Genomic DNA, 18,249 nt, shown 5'->3' with positions numbered 1-18,249 from the left:
TAGGGACAATTATTACTTTTGACAAACGCGGTGCACTTATCGTAAAAAGACATCATGTGTTTTGGCGCCATTGTCGGGTTAACATGTTTGAGTTGTTGAGTATAATTTCCTAAATATTGTGAATATTTTAATTTGTTTTAATTTTTTATTATATTTGTTACTGTTTTTATTTTGTTTTAAACAGAGTTTTTTTATTTTATTTTATTTTATTTTAATTTGCAGATTTACTGTATTATTTTAATTCTTATTTTGATTTTATTTGTTTCTATTTATTTTCAGATTTATTTTTTATTTTCCTTTTGATTTTGTTTTGATTTTATTATATTTTATTATAGTTCTTTTTCTTTAGGTTTAGTTACGTAGTTTTATTTAGGTTTACGTAGTTTCTATTTATTTGTTTTAATTATTTATCATTATTAATTTTAGTTTTTATTTTTACGAAAACTTAGTTTGCATAGTATTTAGTTGTTTAGGATTATATTTTTCTGTTTTATTTTGTTTTTATTTTACTCCTAGTATTTACTTGTTATTTTAAGTATGTTATTCTTAAGTTTTTATTTATTTATTTTTATACTTTTTATTTATTCATTTTATTGTTTTATTTTTTTCTCTTATTTTTGTCTTTAGTTTTTAGTTTACGTAAGTTGTTATCTATATTTATTTTCTGAATATTTTTGTTATTTTTTTCTCTTAGTGTCATTTTAGTGTTTTATTTTATATTTATTTTATTATTTTATTTTTGTTTATTTTATTTTGTAGATTTGTTTTTATTTTATCTTCAAATTTATTTTATTTGTCTTTTATTTTATTTTTTAAAAAGAAAAAAAATACTCTGTTTTTTTTTCACTAATACTTCTCAGGAAAGTAACATGACAAAAAATCAAGCACCACCTCCTAAGAGGACACTTGGAGATTATGTTACGTATCAAGGGCCAAGGCATTTTTCTAGTATTGCAATACCTGCTACCGACAAGGCCTTAAAAATAAAACCGCTTTTCTCACTCTCATCATTACCCATCAATTCAAGCCAAAGGATCATGAGGATCCATGTTCACATTTGTCTACATTTTATGAATTGGTGGGAACAATAGGCTTTCAATCAGGTGATCTTGAAAATGTTTATATATGCTTATTTTCTTTGTCATTGTCAGGAAAGGCTAAGGATTGACTCAAATCACTTCCAAATCAGAGTCTCACTAGTTGGAAGGATGTAGAGGAAAAATTTCTACAAAGACTTTTTCCAATTTCTCGCTTCATCAAAGCAAAGTCTGAAATTTCTGTGTTCAGACAAGGAACAGATTAATCATTCTGTGAGACATGGGAAAGATTTAAAATGATACTTAGAAAAATGCCCAAATCATGGGTTTGAAGATATGCTCAACTGAGCATATTTCTCACCGGTCTCAGATCTAACACAAAGATGCTCCTAGATGTTGCAGCTGGCGACACAATGATGGCTCTTGATGTAGAATAAGCGACAACGATTATTGCTACATTGGCGTCAACTGATTATCAAACCCAACATGATAGACAAAATACTCAAAAGGAAGGGTTGTTAGAAGATGCAATCTTAGCTCAAAATAAAATTCTGACACAACAGATTGAGTAGCTAACCGCACAAATGGCTAAATTGCCCCAACAATTATATGTTGTTCATTCATCTCAAAGCTAGAGTCAAGCAATCAAGTGTGATTTTTGAGGAGGTGATCATTCTAATGATTACTGTTCTTATCGGAATAATTCATCTGAAGCTGAGGATCTATCCATGCTTGAAAGAATGAGTAAAGTTGAAGACGTCCTGACAAAACTTGTGATAATGGAAGAAAATAACATGACAACAATCAGGAATATAGAGATCCAGATGGGAAAAGTGGCCAAACAATTTGAAGAAATAAAAAGTGACCAGTTTGCAGTTGACAGTTGTTCTCGCCGGTTGACTCGAACACCTTCGTGCGTCTCTACGAACTGCGCTTTAAGAACCCCTTTGCTTCTGTTCCAACGTTCTCCTTCCTCCGCCGTGAATACCTCAAACAGAGAGACAAAAGGCGCCCTCGCGGTCGTTTGCACTCCGACGATCAAGTCAGCTATTGGACAGGAAACACCAAACACTTCTCGTCGCAGAACATCGTAAGGTCAATGTTCAGAGAAATGCGTAACTGAATCGTAACTGAAAATGCTCACTTATGCTCAAATGTCTTAGAATGTGTAAGACATACCTTATTTTTTTTATAGTAAAACCTTATATACCTTCCCGGTGTTTCTGTCCACGTGCCAGCCTGAGACTTGCGCATTCAGTGGGCGCTTCTTAGCAACACTGCCCCAGCCTTAGGGCCTTCTCAGTGTGTAAGATTTCCCTGTCGAAGTGCAACTCGTGCGGGGGTGACTGCATGGATGCCAACTCATGCGCCCATTCTCTGAGTCATCCGCCCTGGGAGTTCCCTGCCTTCCTCACGTGCCATGCATGCAGATCACCTTCTGGGATGTGACCCCCTCGTGGGTCATCTCTGTCCTAGTGGCTTTCCAGCGGTGGTGTGTACTGCCGCGTCCCTACACCTCATGCACAGATCCTTCGTGAGTTGGGTCTCTCCCTTCTGGTACTAGGGGTGTGGCTTGAAAACCACCTTTCTTTATCTATTATTATTGTATGGGATGTCGAGTCCCAAGGCCTCCACGCCCCTACCGTGTCGCCTACTCCACGGTTATCCCTACCCGTGGGTATTAGGAAGGGACACCTCCCTGGCCTACCAAAATTCCCGGGCGCCTTTATTATGCCGAGCCTGGGCGACGCCCGAGGCCGGTCAATGCCCGAGGCTGTGGACCTTAACGAAACTCCTTCCTGCCCTGCAGTACTTTCTAGTGGATCCCTCTCTCGGGACCCCACCACTTTGACTTTGGTCAACGCCCGAGGATCGTACGGTACAACAGCCAAACCAACCCAAAAGAGCATTGCAATAATGTAGTAACTGAAAAGGAAGATGAGATTGAGGAGTTAGAGAGAGAAAAGAAAAGAAGTGAGGAAGAAAAAAGTAAAAATAAGGAGAGAGGTGTTATTGAAAAAGATTTACCATATCCTCATCCCCCTTCAAAAAAAGAGAAGGAAAGAAATTTTTTTGATAAATTGCTCCCTAAAAATTATTTTGCAGGAAATTTGAAGCAAGATTAAACATTTGAAAGATTTCGAAAGAATAGAAGCTACATTGAAGAAAGAAATATAGAGCTGGAGGATAGATACAATGCCCTTATTCGAAAAAGCTTGCCTAAAAAATTCAAGGACTCAGGAAGTTTTAATCTTCCAGTGTCTATAGGTGCTTTATATGTGGACAATGCCTTGCTAGATTTGGGGGCAAGTATAAATCTAATTCCTTGGGCAATGCTGAAGAAAATAGGTGATTTGGAGATTAAACCCACCAAGATGACTTTAAAGTTAGCTGATCAAGTAACCAAGTATCCATATGGTATGGTTGAAGATGTTCTTGTCAAGGTGGATAAATTCACATTCCCTGTGGATTTTGTTGTGATGGACGTTGATCCTGCCTGCTGACTGGAACGCTGGAAACTGCCTCGTCAAAGGATCGACGTGCGCACCGCTTCTCACCTCCGTTCCTCTTCGGGATCTACCTCAAGAACCTGCAAAGAAACAGAGCGGCGCCGCTGCGGCCGATCGCACTCCAACGCTCAAGTCAGTGACGGTATCACCAAATACTAAGAGAACAAGAACCGTGCAAATCCTCTCTCACAGTCAGCTCTATCACTCGCAAGCGTAAAGTGTATCAACTGAACGTGCGTACCTCGGAAAGTTCGTTAAGAACTCTTATATACCTGGTAGCTTTCTCTCTCCTGGCAGTTACAGACTTGGACACGTGGCTCGCATCCAACCGTACACGTGCCATCATCTGGAGGCTCCCTGACTTGGCGCTGCTTCTACTCTCATTTTGGCTAAGTTACCTATGCATGGTACTGCCCAGTGCATAGCTAACTTGGGAGTGCGATCTCTACTGGAACTGGCGAGTTAGGGGCCTTCATACACCTTCCCTGTGGTCTCGCCGGCCGCCTTCATAATCTGCTTCTCCTTCATCTTCGGCGATGTGCTTGCTCTGGCGATCTCCAATGACTAGGTCGCCGGAATCTACATCTGGCGACTTCATCCTTAACCTGGCGATCGCCGATTCTGGTAAGCTGGAAATCGGAACACGCCAACTTGACAACTGGCGACTACGCAAGCCCCCCGACTTCCTTCCCTTCTGCCAACCTGGCGCCTTGTCAACACGCCTATATTGTAGCAGGATGCCACGTCATCACACCCGACCACCAGGGCGGTACACAAGCCCCCCAGTCTTAAGCGAAGACTTGTCTAGCGAAAAGACTGAAAGAGCCTACGTCAACACCGATCTACGTGGCACTGACGCAGAATTCCAAGCGGTTGTACCCTCTGCTGCTCTGACGCTCCACCAAGCCCCTCACTCATCGCTCGACATGTGGCTTCATCAACGGCTCTCTTCATTTGCCGTTTGTGCTTCTTAAAACCATTTCGAAAAACCCTTAAACCCATTTCGCTCCACTGTTCCATCACTTTCTTCGTGCCTGCAAACGCTCTAACTTCTTTCTGTGAAAACTCTCAACGCTCTTCAACGCTCTAGATCACCATCTTCCTCCATCGTCCTCCTGATCATCGAAAGGTACCTACTTTCCTTCATCTGCTGGTTTCTCTTGCATTTTCACCGATTCGCATCATCCTGAAACTGCCTGGTGCATACGCTGTGGGTTGTTTTTCCATTTCTCCTTCTGCGCAACTTAGGGCTTCGTCAATCGTAGCAACGAACCTACATTCGTTCGTTTTTCACCTTCCTTCTATGATCGAGTCAGCCTCTGTAACCGCCCTGATCATTTTTCCTTTCTTCTTCCTTTGCAGCTGCTATCATGACTCGCACAAAGATTACCCCGAACCCTCCTCCTTCAACACGAAACCTTCCTTCACAAGCACACGACCCAACACAAATTCGTGGCGCTTCATCTTCGCAGGCTGAGAGGCCTGCGTCTTCCCAACCTGTCCTGGCCCAGGCGACTCCACCTAACGCTGGAGGAGCCCCCGTTCCCCTGCCCGACTTCAAAACTTTGTATCCCTGGGCCAACTCGACCCTTCTGAAGGGGACATCCTCTGTGAACACTGCGGGAGCAGTCTTGCGGCTGACTAAGGGGGACGAGATCTATCAATCGTTTCACAAGGAGCATGACGAGAAGATGATGGTGCTGCCTTGCCCCGCCGATCTGCCCGTGTGTGCTGATGACAAAGTAAGCGCCGACGGGCCCTTCTGCTTTGTCTATACGACTCTATTCAAGAAGGTCAAGCTTAGGTTCCCTTTCACCCGATTCGAGAGGGAACTTCTGACCGAGCTCAACATTGCTGCCGCCCAGCTTCACCCCAACAGCTGGGTGTTTGTTCGAGCTTTTCAAGTAATGTGCGACCACCTGGGGTTGCCCGCTTCCGTGGATGTATTCCTGTTTCTCTTCGAAGCCAAGCACCCAGGAGACCGCCTGTGGATCAGCTTGAACGCGATTGCTGGGAGGTCCATCTTTACCATCTTCCAGCAATCGTACAAAGACTGGAAGGGGAAATTCATCCAAGTGCGTGCGAATGACAAGGACGCCTCCCTTCTCGATGGCTTCCCCTTGTACTGGGTGGACAAGGGAAAGAAGGAGTCCAAGAGCTGCTTCAGGAGGCCCAGAAGTCCTGACAGCATGGGAGCATTAGACAGAGACCTCTGTCTCTTCTGGAAAAGGGTGGCGGACGCCAACATTACTTTCCTTACCACCACCTTGATCAGCTTCGAATTCTACGAAGATCAGCTAGAAATTCAAATAGGTTAGGACAATTGAACTATTGCTTTGATACTGCTTCTATTTAGCTGTTTCTGGGCGTCTTGTGCGTTATGCGCAAGACTTTGGTTTTACCTTTCCTGCACATATCATCTGCTTTGCTGTTTTACTACCTTATGCACTTATTTTTTTTTTCTTGAGTTAACCCATGCATTTTCGTTGTATGCAGACAACATGTTGGGCAAAGGCATGCTCGCCGAACTGAAGGCGCTCGCCCGAAACCACGGGTTGGCGACAGGTTCCCAAACGGTACCCAACTCGGTGGTGGAGTCTGCCATCGTCCACGGGCGATCGCCACCCAAGGAACCTGCCCAACGCAAGAAACTGGTCCTTAAGAGACCTAAAAGGAAAGCCCCTCAAGTCATCCATGAGGAGGAAGAAGAGGATGACGAGGTCACCGAGGATGGCCTCGTTACGAAGAGGAAGAGGGTAGCACCTTCTTCACCACCTGCCCCACCCCCTCTTCCAACCTCAACACCACCATCGACGCCTGCTCCTCCTCCATCATCGCCACCCCCATAGGCTCCTGCCTCTCCAGTCCAAGCGGTTCCACTGGCCACTACGCCACCTGCAGCCGAGGCCCAAGAGCCAAATTTCCTGGAGGACCCCCCGAGCGCCTCTACGCCATATGTGTCAGCTGGAGGGGGTCCCCCTTCAAACGCCTCCGCTGCAGAAGATGTTCCAATCGGGGATGAGGTTGCTCATACCTCTCCAATTCTGATCATCGAATCCCCGATCCCGTCGCCACGCCAGGAAGCAAACACTGAAGAACCTGCTAAGGAAGGTGGCGACGAGAACCCACAACAGGCCCACCTGGTGCCTCTCCAAGCCGCAAACCTCCCCCTTGAGGTCACAAGGATGTGGGAGCCTCTAATTGCCAAGCTGAAAACCATAGCAGAGGATATCCCAGCGATCATAACCAGGGTTGTGGAAGGCTCGACCAGGAGGCTCCAAGACGACCTCTTCAACCTCAAAACCGAAAACAGCACCATGAAGGTCGAGGTGGAGAAGTTGTCTTTCAGCCTGACGCTCGCAGAGATCGAACACTCCCGAGTGGAGGATGCAATGAATACCGAGCTCAGGCTGGCGCGCAAGGAGGCCACCGACCTTCGCCACAAAGTTCATCAACTTGCCCAAGAGAAGGTCGATCTGGAGAGCAAGATCGTGCCTCTTCGCGCGAGGGCGGTCGACCTGGAGGCTCTCATGAAAGCTGACGCCGCCAAGGTGCAAAAACTGGAGCAGAGGTCGATCGACCGAGAGAAACTACTTGGGCAAGTAGAAAAGGCGAGGGACGACGCCATGGCTGATCTCGCCGAGGCCAACAAAGAGAAAGGAAAGGTGGCTGCTGAGTTGGCCCAAGCACAATCGGAATCCAAGAAGGTTACTGAAGACCTTCTCCAGGCTCAAGAGACCAACGAACAACTCAAAAAACAGGTTGAAGAGCTGGAGCAGCAGAATAAAGAGCTAAAAGAGCAAACTGAAGACCTCAAGAAGCGGATTGAGGAACTTCAGGGTCAAATTGAAGAACTCAAGCTAAACTCTGCTCATATTCTGGCTGCTGGATTCGAAGCTGCTCGGGAACAATTCGCTTGCCTATTCCCCGATCTGGATCTCAGCATGGTGTCGCTGAACAATGAAGTAGTAGATGGAAAAATCGTTCCTGCTAAAGACTAATCAACTCTTCTTCATCTGCTACTTTTATGATTTCCCTTGTATTATTCTGTAATAAACTCGTATATATGTGCCTTTAACAGATACTTATCTTAAACAACGTTTGGATATTCCCTCTCCTGACTTCTTTAAGCGCTTTAACCTTCTTCGCATGTTTAACTTTGTCGGATTTGACTTAACGATCTTGCAAACACGACTTTTGACTTAACTGCTTCGAACCACTTCAAACTTAAGCAATAATCGCTTTAACCAACTTGTACTCTTAAGGCACTAACCTTATCGTAAGAATACCCTTCAAGCAACGAACTGTAACCCAGTTATTGGCTCAAAACACCGTCCCACTCGTCCTGCTTTATCAAACAGGTTTTTCGACCTTCTCGCCGCTGTTTGAACTCTTCCCGATCGCCAAGAACTCTTGGTAATATCAGCCTCTTTCTGGCCTCATGCTTTGGCAATTGTTTCTTTATCTGGGGTAGAAGCGCCCTTTGGGATCTTTCTTTGCCCCCCTGAACTTTAGAAAAAAAGACCGGTTAACTAGGCGTTCTCTTCGAACCTACCTTAGTCACCTTCCAAACTTCTTCCACCCTCTGCACCATACCTGAACTCGTTCGAGATGAGAAGGATTTTATCTTGCCTAAGCTCGCATGTAAGCGAGAAGGTCTTTAACTCGCCTGAACTCGCTCACCGGCGAGAAGGTCTTTAACTTGCCTGAACTCGCTCATCGGCGAGAAGGTCTTTAACTCGCCTGAACTCGCTCATCGGTGAGAAGGACTTTATCTGGTGCCTCAACTTGCCCAGGGTGTACATCTCCTCCCCCCTGGATGCACTGAGGACCTTTTCTCTTTCTCGCCTGCGCTCGCTCGACGGCGAGGAGGTCTTTAATTCGCCTGAACTCGCTCATCGGCGAGAAGGACTTTATCTGGTGCCTCAACTTGCCCAGGGTGTACATCTCCTCCCCCCTGGATGCACTGAGGACCTTTTCTCTTTCTCGCCTGCGCTCGCTCGACGGCGAGGAGGTCTTTATCTTGCCTCTACATTGCCCCAGGGGTTACATCTTCTCGCCCCCAGAAACACGGAGGACTTTTACTGGTGCCTCTACATTGCCCCAGGGGTTACATCTTCTCGCCCCCAGAAACAAGGAGGACTTTTACTCTTTCTCGCCTGCACTCGCTCGACGGCGAGGAGGTCTTTAACTTGCCTCAAAACGCGCGAGGGCGTTGAGGTCTTTCATCTGGTGCCTCCGATCGCCGAAAGACGATGAGGACTTTGAAAACTTAACTGGTGCCTCCAATCGCCGAAAGACGATGAGGACTTTAAAACTTTAACTGATGCCTCCAATCGCCGAAAAACATTGAGGACTTAAAAACTTTAACTGATGCCTCCAATCGCCGAAAAACGATGAGGACTTAAAAACTTTACTGGAAAACATGCGATATATCTTTTCTTGCCTTAAATCACTTACAAGTGACAAGGTCTTTCTTCAAAACTTTTGGAAAACAGCAAACATGCAACCAGAAAACGCCTTATACTTCGAAAACTCTTCTTTTATTGGGTGGCCTCATTAAAAACCCTCCTTAGGGAAAAAAGAGTGCCCCCTTTCAAACTGTTTCATCAGAGACATTGTATTATGACTTTTGTGTTTGTCTTTACTTACAAAGCTCTTAACTATAGTACAACTTCAGGTGTGTGGCGTTCCAGGTGCGGGGAATCGCCCCTCCTTCCAGCGTCTCTAAGCGGTAGGCTCCATTCCCGAGCGCCTCGGTTATTCTGAACGGTCCAGTCCACTTGGGTGACAGTTTATTCTCCATCTCGTACTGGTGGGCCTTCCTCATCACCAGATCGCCTTCTCTAAACTGCCTTGGCATCACCTTCGAGTTGTATCTTCGTTCGACCCTTCTCTTCACGGCTTCAGCCTTCAACCTCGCCTCTTCCCTGACTTCATCCAGTAGATCCAGGTTTAGCCTTCTCTCCTCATTCGAGTCTTCCTCCATGAAGTTCTGGAATCTCGGCGAGATCTCCTGGATCTCCACTGGAATCATGGCATCACACCCATAGACCAAGCTGAACGGGGTCTCATGGGTTCCTGACTGCTCGGTGGTGTGGTACGCCCAAACTATACGGGGCACCTCCTCAGCCCAACTTCCCTTGGCTTTCTCAAGCCTTCTCTTCAAACCTCTCAACAACACCCGATTGGCTGACTCCACCTGGCCATTTGTCTGAGGGTGCTCGACAGATGCAAACACTTGTTGAATTCCCACCCCTTCACAAAGCTTCTTCAACAGGTGGCTTGCAAACTGCGTTCCGTTATCCGACACCAGGCGTTTAGGCACTCCAAACCGGCACACGATGTTTTTCCATACAAAACCTTCGATCTTGTGTGCGGTGATCTGGGCCACCGGTTCTGCTTCAATCCACTTGGTGAAATACTCAATCGCCACCACCAAGTACTTCATCTGCCTGATCGCCAGTGGGAATGGTCCCAGGATGTCGATTCCCCAAGTATGAAACGGCCAAGGGCTATAGATCGACTTCAACTCCTCGGGAGGTGCCTTATGCCAATCGGCGTGCTGCTGGCATTGTTTACAACATTGGGCATATTTCTTGCAATCTTCTCTCATGGATGGCCAGTAGTAGCCTGCACGGAGAGTTCTCGCGGCCAGAGCTCGACCCCCAACGTGGCTTCTGCATATACCCTCGTGGAGCTCTGCCATGATCCTCGTGCACTTCTCGCCGTGTATGCATTCCAGGAGTGGGTGAGTGAACCCGAACCTGTACAGATCGCCATCAATCAATGTGTACTTGCTGGAATTTTTCTTTACCTTCCTAGCTTCTGTCGGATCCAGCGGGAGGAGGCCATCTGCCAGGCACCGCTTGTACTGTGTTATCCAAGTGTCTGGCTCATGGGCGGCGCAGACCTGCATCACGTCCACCTTCACTCCTCGACATGCTCTAATTCTCGGCGATCTCAGAGTTTCTTGCGTCAAGGACTTATGGCTTCTCGCTGCTCTCTCCGTCGACTTGCTTATCTGAAGGACCAGGTGATCTGCTACAAATGCCCTTGGCGTCTTCAGAGTTTCTTGAATCACCGTCCTCTGCCTACCCCCCTTGCCTGAGCTGGCGAGCTTAGCAAGCAAGTCAGCTCGGGCATTCTGCTCTCTGGGCACATGCACTACTTCAAAAGAGGCAAAGGAACTCTTCAATTCCTGCACATAAGCCAAGTAAGCCGCCATTTGTGGATCTTTAGCCTGGAACTCGCCTGTTAGTTGCCCCGTGACTAGAAGCGAGTCACTCTTAGCCATCAGCACCCTAGCGCCCATCTCCTTGGCCAGCAAAATTCCGGCGATCAGCGCCTCATACTCTGCTTGATTGTTGCTGGCTTTAAAGGCGAACCTCAGAGATTGTTCGATCAGCACGCCGTTGGGCCCTTCCAATATGACTCCAGCACCGCTGCCCTGCTGGTTCGACGATCCATCCACCGAAAGTACCCAACGGAAATCGTCTCCTTCAACCCGCGTCGCCTCTGATGAGAGCTCAACCACGAAATCTGCAAAGATTTGCCCCTTGATCGGACCTCGGGGCTCATATTTAATATCGAACTCCGACAACTCTACCGCCCACTTCACCATCCTTCCCGCAACGTCGGGTTTCTTCAAGACCTTCTGGATGGGCAGGTCAGTCATCACCAGTATTGTGAAACTATGGAAGTAGTGGCGCAACCTCCTCGCCGAAAACACCACAGCCAGCGCAGCCTTCTCCAGGGCCTGATATCTCGTTTCGGGGCCCTGCAACACCTTGCTCACAAAATAGATAGGCTTCTGAGCCTGATCTTGATCCTGGGCGAGCACCGCACTTACCGCCCTCTCAGTTACAGCAAAATACAACCTGAGAGGGATTCCCACCAGCGGTTTGCACAGAACCGGCGGGCTCGCCAGATACTCCTTCAGTTTGACGAAAGCTTCCTCGCACTCTTTCGTCCAAACAAACTTATTATTGCGCCGCAGACATTGAAAATAGGGATGTCCCTTTTCTCCGCTAGCTGACACGAAGCGAGATAGGGCTGCCATCCGACCTGTTAGCTGTTGGACTTCTTTCACCGTGGCTGGGCTCCTCATCGCCAAGATGGCGGCGCACTTGTCTGGATTGGCTTCTATTCCCCTTTCAGTCAAGAGGAAACCCAAAAACTTTCCAGCCTCCACGCCGAAAATGCATTTCTCCGGATTGAGCTTTAAGTTGAACTTGGCGATCGTCGTAAATAATTCTTCCAAGTCCGCAACGTGCTTGCTTTTTTCCTGCGAGGTCACGACCATGTCATCGACGTAAGCTTGCACGTTCCTTCCCAGCATCGGTGCAAGTACTCGATCCATCAGCCTCTGGTACGTGGCCCCCGCGTTCTTCAGCCCAAACGACATCACCTTTGCCAGCCATTCAGGGTACTGGACTTCCCTGATGTGGCCTGCAGCGAGGAGTTTCTGTGTTTCGTCCCTGATCGCCTGCCTCCTCTCCTCGTTGAACTTTCTTCTTCTTTGTCGCACTGGTCTCACCAAGTTGTCCATCGCCAGATGATGGCACAAGAAGTCGGGATCAATCCCGGGCATGTCCGAAGCGGACCATGCAAACGCGTCCAGATGCCGCTCAATCACCTTGGCGATCTGGTCCTGGAGCTCGACCTCCAGAGATCTTCCCAGCTTGAATATTTTTCCTCCGATCTCCTTTTCGAGCCACTGCTCGACAGGTTTAGGCCTGGATTCTCTGGCGATCACCGCCCTGGCGATTCCCTGTTCTCTCGCTTCCTCGGGGCGATTCCGCGCCTCTTCCTCCTCCAGACCAGTATTCCTCTCGCCCAGCTCAGCGTCTACCATCTCTACATCTCTTCCGGCGGCCTCCTCCGTTGCCGTCAGTCTGGGCTTCACACCGGGAGGTGGGGTGGTTGTTACATAACTCACTGATCTTTTGTTTTTCAGGCTATTCTCATAGCACCTTTTCGCTTCTTTCTAATCAGACTTAATCGTGATCACCACCCCTTCCATGGACGGCAACTTTACCTTCATGTGCCGAGTCGACGGAATGGCGCCTATCCTGTTAAGCGTGGGCCTTCCCAACAGGATGTTATATGCTGAAGGAGCGTTTACGATGAGGTACTTGATTTTCTCCGTCCTCGACCCAGCCTCATCAGTAAACGTGGTTCTCAGCTCTATGTACCCCCTGACCTCCACCTGGTCACCAGCGAACCCATATAGGCACCCTCCATAGGGCCTTAGCTGGTCAAGGGGCAACTCCAGCTGCGTGAAAGTCGGCCAGAACATCACGTCTGCCGAGCTTCCTTGGTCCACCAGAACTCTGTGGACCTTCCTTCCCGCCGTAACCAACGAAATGACTATGGGATCGTTGTCATGAGGCACAACGTCCCGAAGATCCTGCTTGGTGAACGTAATGTCCACTTCCGGCGAGTGGTCTTCAAACATATCCACTGTCATCACCGATCGCGCATACTTCTTTCTCTGCGATGCGGTGCATCCACCACCTGAGAAGCCCCCTGCAATGGTGTGGATCTCCCCGTGGATAGGCATCTCGTGTTGCTGGGCTTCTCCACCTGCTGGCTGGAAACTCGACGCTCCCCCCGTCCTTCTGTCCAGCAGATAGTCATTTAGGAACCCGCTCTTAACCAGATCGTCGAGCTGATATCCCAAAGACAAACACGAGTTCAAAGTGTGGCCAAAACACTGGTGGAACTCGCACCAGGCATCCGGCTTCGACCCCAGCACCTTGTCGCCCACCTTCTCAGGCGCTTTCAACCTAGCAGATATGTTAGGAATGGCGATCAGATCCGCCAGTCCCATGACAAACTTGTGCTTAGGCGGGCGATTGTATTCCCGGCGTGCTGGTTGCGGGCGCGCTTGGCTCCTTCCCTTGTTCCTCCTATCGTAAGGATGGCGAGTCCTCTGGTCCTTCTTTGCCGCCGCTGCTGTCTCCAGCACCCTCTGCGGCTGGATCCTGGTCTGGGCGCGTGGCCTGGCGGGAGCCACGCTTCCTCTCTTCTCGGCGACTTCATTCTCGTTAGCGATATGAGCCACTGCAAGTCGCCTGACTTCAGCAAACGTCGCAGGGTGAGCCCTGATCAAGGCCTCGCAGAATGGTCTTGGCTGCACGCCCTTCTTGAAGGCATAGACCAGCATTTCTTCATCCTTGGCCGACGATCTGACCATCTGCGCTCCAAAGCGATTCAGGTATTCTCTGAGGGACTCTCCCTGGTACTGCCTTATATCAAACAGATCATAAGACACCCTGGGCGGTGCCTTATTCACGATGTACTGCTCGACAAAAATCTTCGAGAACTGTTGGAAATTGGTTACGTGGCCGTTAGGCAGGCTCACAAACCACTCTAACGCCGTTCCCTGGAGCGTACTCACGAACATCTTGCAGTAGACGGCGTCTGACCCTCCTGACAGCATCATCTGCGTATGGAACGTGGTGAGATGAGCCTCAGGATCCTCCACACCGGTGAAAACAGCCTTAACCGGAACCACGCTCGCGGGAATGGGCGTGTCCGTGATCGCCTGAATAAAAGGCATGGGAAAAACACGAGGTGGCGACGATGGCGCAACCTCTTCCGCGGCAGAACGCCCTTGCTGCTCCTGAAGAGCTTGACGCAGCTCCTCAGTCATCTTGCTGAGCTCCTCGTTCCTGGCGCGAGAGGCGACCAGGTCCTCATGCATTCTCGCCTGCTCTACGCGTGAGGCTTCCACAGTTGCCTGCAACGAGCGCATCATCTCTGCCATCTGCGCCATGGTCATGGCAGCGGCGCCTTCAGCAGCGACAGGTGCCACGGGCGCAACCGGACTTGAGCGATTGCTTCTCATTTTTCTCATGAAACTCAGCGAATCATAGAGTGCAACGGACGACGCTTACTTCAGCTACGATCGAATCAGCGATCAATCGGAGAAAACAGTGCAAAACTGCGCAAGAAAACTCAAGAACACCGTAAGCCTTCAAAGAAAACCACAACTTCACCAGAAACCCTACGAACAACCGATCGAGCGAAAGAACTCAAACTCCACCGAACAAATCACGCGCAAACAGCAGGAAACCTCACTCCACCGATCGAAAAGCCAAACGAACGGTACAAAACGCAAATTCACCGAACGAAACTCAGACAAACCGCGAACGATGGTTGCACCAGCACACAACCACGCAGAAAACTTCGAAAACTTCCAAGAACTCGCGCTGTGGATGGGAGCAAGTTTTACACGGCCCCACGGTGGGCGCCTGATGATCCTGCCTGCTGACCGGAACGCTGGAAACTGCCTCGTCAAAGGATCGACGTGCGCACCGCTTCTCACCTCCGTTCCTCTTCGGGATCTACCTCAAGAACCTGCAAAGAAACAGAGCGGCGCCGCTGCGGCCGATCGCACTCCAACGCTCAAGTCAGTGACGGTATCACCAAATACTAAGAGAACAAGAACCGTGCAAATCCTCTCTCACAGTCAGCTCTATCACTCGCAAGCGTAAAGTGTATCAACTGAACGTGCGTACCTCGGAAAGTTCGTTAAGAACTCTTATATACCTGGTAGCTTTCTCTCTCCTGGCAGTTACAGACTTGGACACGTGGCTCGCATCCAACCGTACACGTGCCATCATCTGGAGGCTCCCTGACTTGGCGCTGCTTCTACTCTCATTTTGGCCAAGTTACCTATGCATGGTACTGCCCAGTGCATAGCTAACTTGGGAGTGCGATCTCTACTGGAACTGGCGAGTTAGGGGCCTTCATACACCTTCCCTGTGGTCTCGCCGGCCGCCTTCATAATCTGCTTCTCCTTCATCTTCGGCGATGTGCTTGCTCTGGCGATCTCCAATGACTAGGTCGCCGGAATCTACATCTGGCGACTTCATCCTTAACCTGGCGATCGCCGATTCTGGTAAGCTGGAAATCGGAACACGCCAACTTGACAACTGGCGACTACGCAAGCCCCCCGACTTCCTTCCCTTCTGCCAACCTGGCGCCTTGTCAACACGCCTATACTGTAGCAGGATGCCACGTCATCACACCCGACCACCAGGGCGGTACAGACGTGAAAGAAGATGAGGAGGTTCTCTTGATACTTGGAAGACCCTTTATGAAGACTGCTAGAATCATAGTTGATATTTACAAAGGAGATTTTCAAGTTAGAATTCAAGATGAGGAGGTAACTTTAAATCTTTTTATGGTCTTAAAAATTTTAAGGCAGGGGAAGAGTGTGTACAAAAGGATGCAACAAAGAGAGTTTTCCACCTTGAAATAAGCAGGCGTCAAGCTAGATGACGTTAAACGAGCGCTTATTGGGAGGCAACCTAGTCCACATTTTAGTTTTATGTTGTTTTGTTACCTTTGTTGATTTTATTTTAATATATATATATATATAAAATAAAAAAAAAAATCCTATATGCCTCATAATCATTTTGCGGGTTATGTATTTTGACTTGGGGACAGGTTCTATTATTCAAGGGGGGCAGATCCAACAAATGAAGCAAGACTGTAGATAAAGATTTTAACAAAAAGTTGAATGACTTCTTAAAAAGAGAGAATTGAGCAAAAATATGGTTTAATCTTTCTAATTCTCTTTTGTATTCAGTTATTTGAATTTTATTTTTTGTTTTATTTTATTTTATTTTATTTTTCGGTTATTTTATTTTTTGTTTATTTGCTTTTTTTTTAGTTTGTTTTAATTGCTTATTTTGTATTTTGAATAAATTTGTTGTTTTTGTTAGTTTGCTAGTTTTAGGTTTTGAATTATCTTTCTAGAATAAATTTCAGTTTTAATTTGTTTGTTTTCTAGTTTATTCTTTCAAATAAAAAAGAACTAGAATATTAATTTTGAATTGTGAAAAAAAGAATTTGTGTTTAAATATTAAATAGTGAGATGAATTAGACACAGGTTAGAAGATGAATTAGACACAGGTTAGAAAAGAAAATATGATTGAATCCCTATTCAAATGTAGTTAAAATTATGATACATGAAAATTTAACAAGATGATTGATTAGGACAGATAATGACAAGACAAAAAGGAATGAGGCTAATTAGACCAAGTGAATGTGTCAATCTTAAACAGTTTTGAGAGTTTTACTGATGAATTGACAGTGGTGGTTGCTTAATTTTTATTTTTGTTACATCATAAAAGAACATGAAGATGATTGAGGCATTTGTTTGTGATAATTAGGAACCCAAGGCCAAAGAGCCAACTTTTATCTTATTAGAATTCCATTTTTTTATATATCCCCTTTGGGCCAATAAATTTTTTGTTAATATTGCACCTTAACCTTTAATGATATATTTTCTTACTCTTTAGCATGTTTAAGGAAGGAGAACATAGACGCAATACATATAGAAAAAGGAATGGTTGGTTTTAATTGTTGAAAATTCAAAAAGTTGAAAATTGGAAAAATCTATTCCTATTGATTGAAAAAAAAAATATTGGAAATCATAAAAAGGGTAGAAAGAAAAATGAGGAAAAGTGTGATCTTGAAAGAAAGCAGTGATTAGATAACATATATATTCTTTATAAATTGGATTGTAGGTATGTTCTTCTTCTTTAAGATGTGCATTTTGTTATCTGTAAAACCAATATTTTTTTGGAAGCTCTGCCTCATTACAACCCTGGAAAAGACCCCAAGATTCATGTTTCTAATATGTTTGTGATTTGAAGATGAAATGAAAAGCAAATGTGATTTGTTATGATTAAGTGAAAATAGAGATAAACACTTACCCGTGAGCATATGAAAAGATATTCCTTGATGAATTATCATTTATTTTTTTTATTTGATCCTGGAAGTTGATTGTGTCTATGTTTTTGCTATATTTGAATTTGGAAGCATCATAAGTTTATAATTTGATCTGTTGTTTAGTGAATTAAGCTGTTTGATATTTAAATTCAAAATATATTCATTTACTTTGCTTGAGGACAAGCAAGATTCTAAGTTGGGGAGAGTGATATGTGTCTAATTTCAGTAATATTTCATATTAAAATATAGGCACTTATGAGGATTTATTGCTAATTTACATATAAAATAATCTCTAATTTATGAATTTATACCTTTTTACATTTTTATGAGCTTTATTTGAATAAGAGCATTTTATTCTCAAATTTGGTGTTAATTGCAGATTTCCAGGGAGGATTGAAGATTTGGAGTAAAGGAGAATAATTTGAGCTAAAAAGAGAAAGCTGGAAGGTCCCAGAATGGAAAAAGATGCAAAGAAATATTGGGCCTTATGTTTAATCATTTAGCCCATTAGCGCGACACAGGAAGCAACCTAACCATAAAAAACTAGGATAAATAGAGGGTTAGACGCTCAAACCCTATGGTGCCAAATTGATAGGAAAACACCATAGAGTGAATTGTAACCCAATTGGGAGAATGGAAGGTGCTAGAAGTTTGGACCTAAACAACAATACTTAACATATTTGAGTGTTAGGAATAGATTTGAAATGTTAATTGCTATTAAACGTCTGAGCTTCTTTCTCAGTTGTTCTTATAATTATGCGAGGGATCGATAGTTAGGGGACATTCTTAAGGATTTTATATGCGAGAAATCGATTTAAATGATTTTTATACGGGCATCAATTTCAATCAAAGAACTTAATATTGACATGCTAATCAAAATGCATGAGAGTGAGAGAGATGAAACCTAACCCTATTTTTCCAATTGGAGCAACTAATTCTTTGTTTGTTTT

The 18,249-nt window shown here is 45.9% G+C and overlaps 1 protein-coding gene and 1 pseudogene across 1 annotated transcript; one reads left to right on the top strand and one right to left on the bottom strand.

Annotated features, from left to right (window-relative positions):
• Positions 1-1,259: 1,259 nt before the first annotated feature.
• On the bottom strand, positions 1,260-1,366 carry LOC137836283 (small nucleolar RNA R71; annotated as a pseudogene).
• Positions 1,367-2,801: 1,435 nt separating this feature from the next.
• On the top strand, positions 2,802-3,541 carry LOC137834009 (uncharacterized). Its single transcript, XM_068642075.1, has 2 exons — positions 2,802-2,956; positions 3,175-3,541. The coding sequence occupies exons 1-2, from the start codon at positions 2,802-2,804 to the stop codon at positions 3,539-3,541; spliced, it is 522 nt and encodes a 173-aa protein (XP_068498176.1).
• Positions 3,542-18,249: the final 14,708 nt, after the last annotated feature.

The sequence above is a fragment of the Phaseolus vulgaris genome, chromosome 5 (genome assembly GCF_000499845.2).
Source record: "Phaseolus vulgaris cultivar G19833 chromosome 5, P. vulgaris v2.0, whole genome shotgun sequence".
NCBI lineage: Eukaryota > Viridiplantae > Streptophyta > Magnoliopsida > Fabales > Fabaceae > Phaseolus > Phaseolus vulgaris.
The sequence above is the reverse complement of the archived record's forward strand: the minus strand, read 5'-3'. Positions and strand labels throughout refer to the sequence as shown.

Excerpts from the sequence above, each read along its gene's own strand:
- LOC137834009 (XM_068642075.1), top strand. The coding sequence starts at position 2,802 with ATGCCCGAGGCTGTGGACCTTAACGAAACTCCTTCCTGCCCTGCAGTA. Across the intron at positions 2,957-3,174 it reads CAAAAGAGCATTGCAATAAT|ATTTCGAAAGAATAGAAGCT; the intron begins GTAGTAACTGAA and ends AACATTTGAAAG.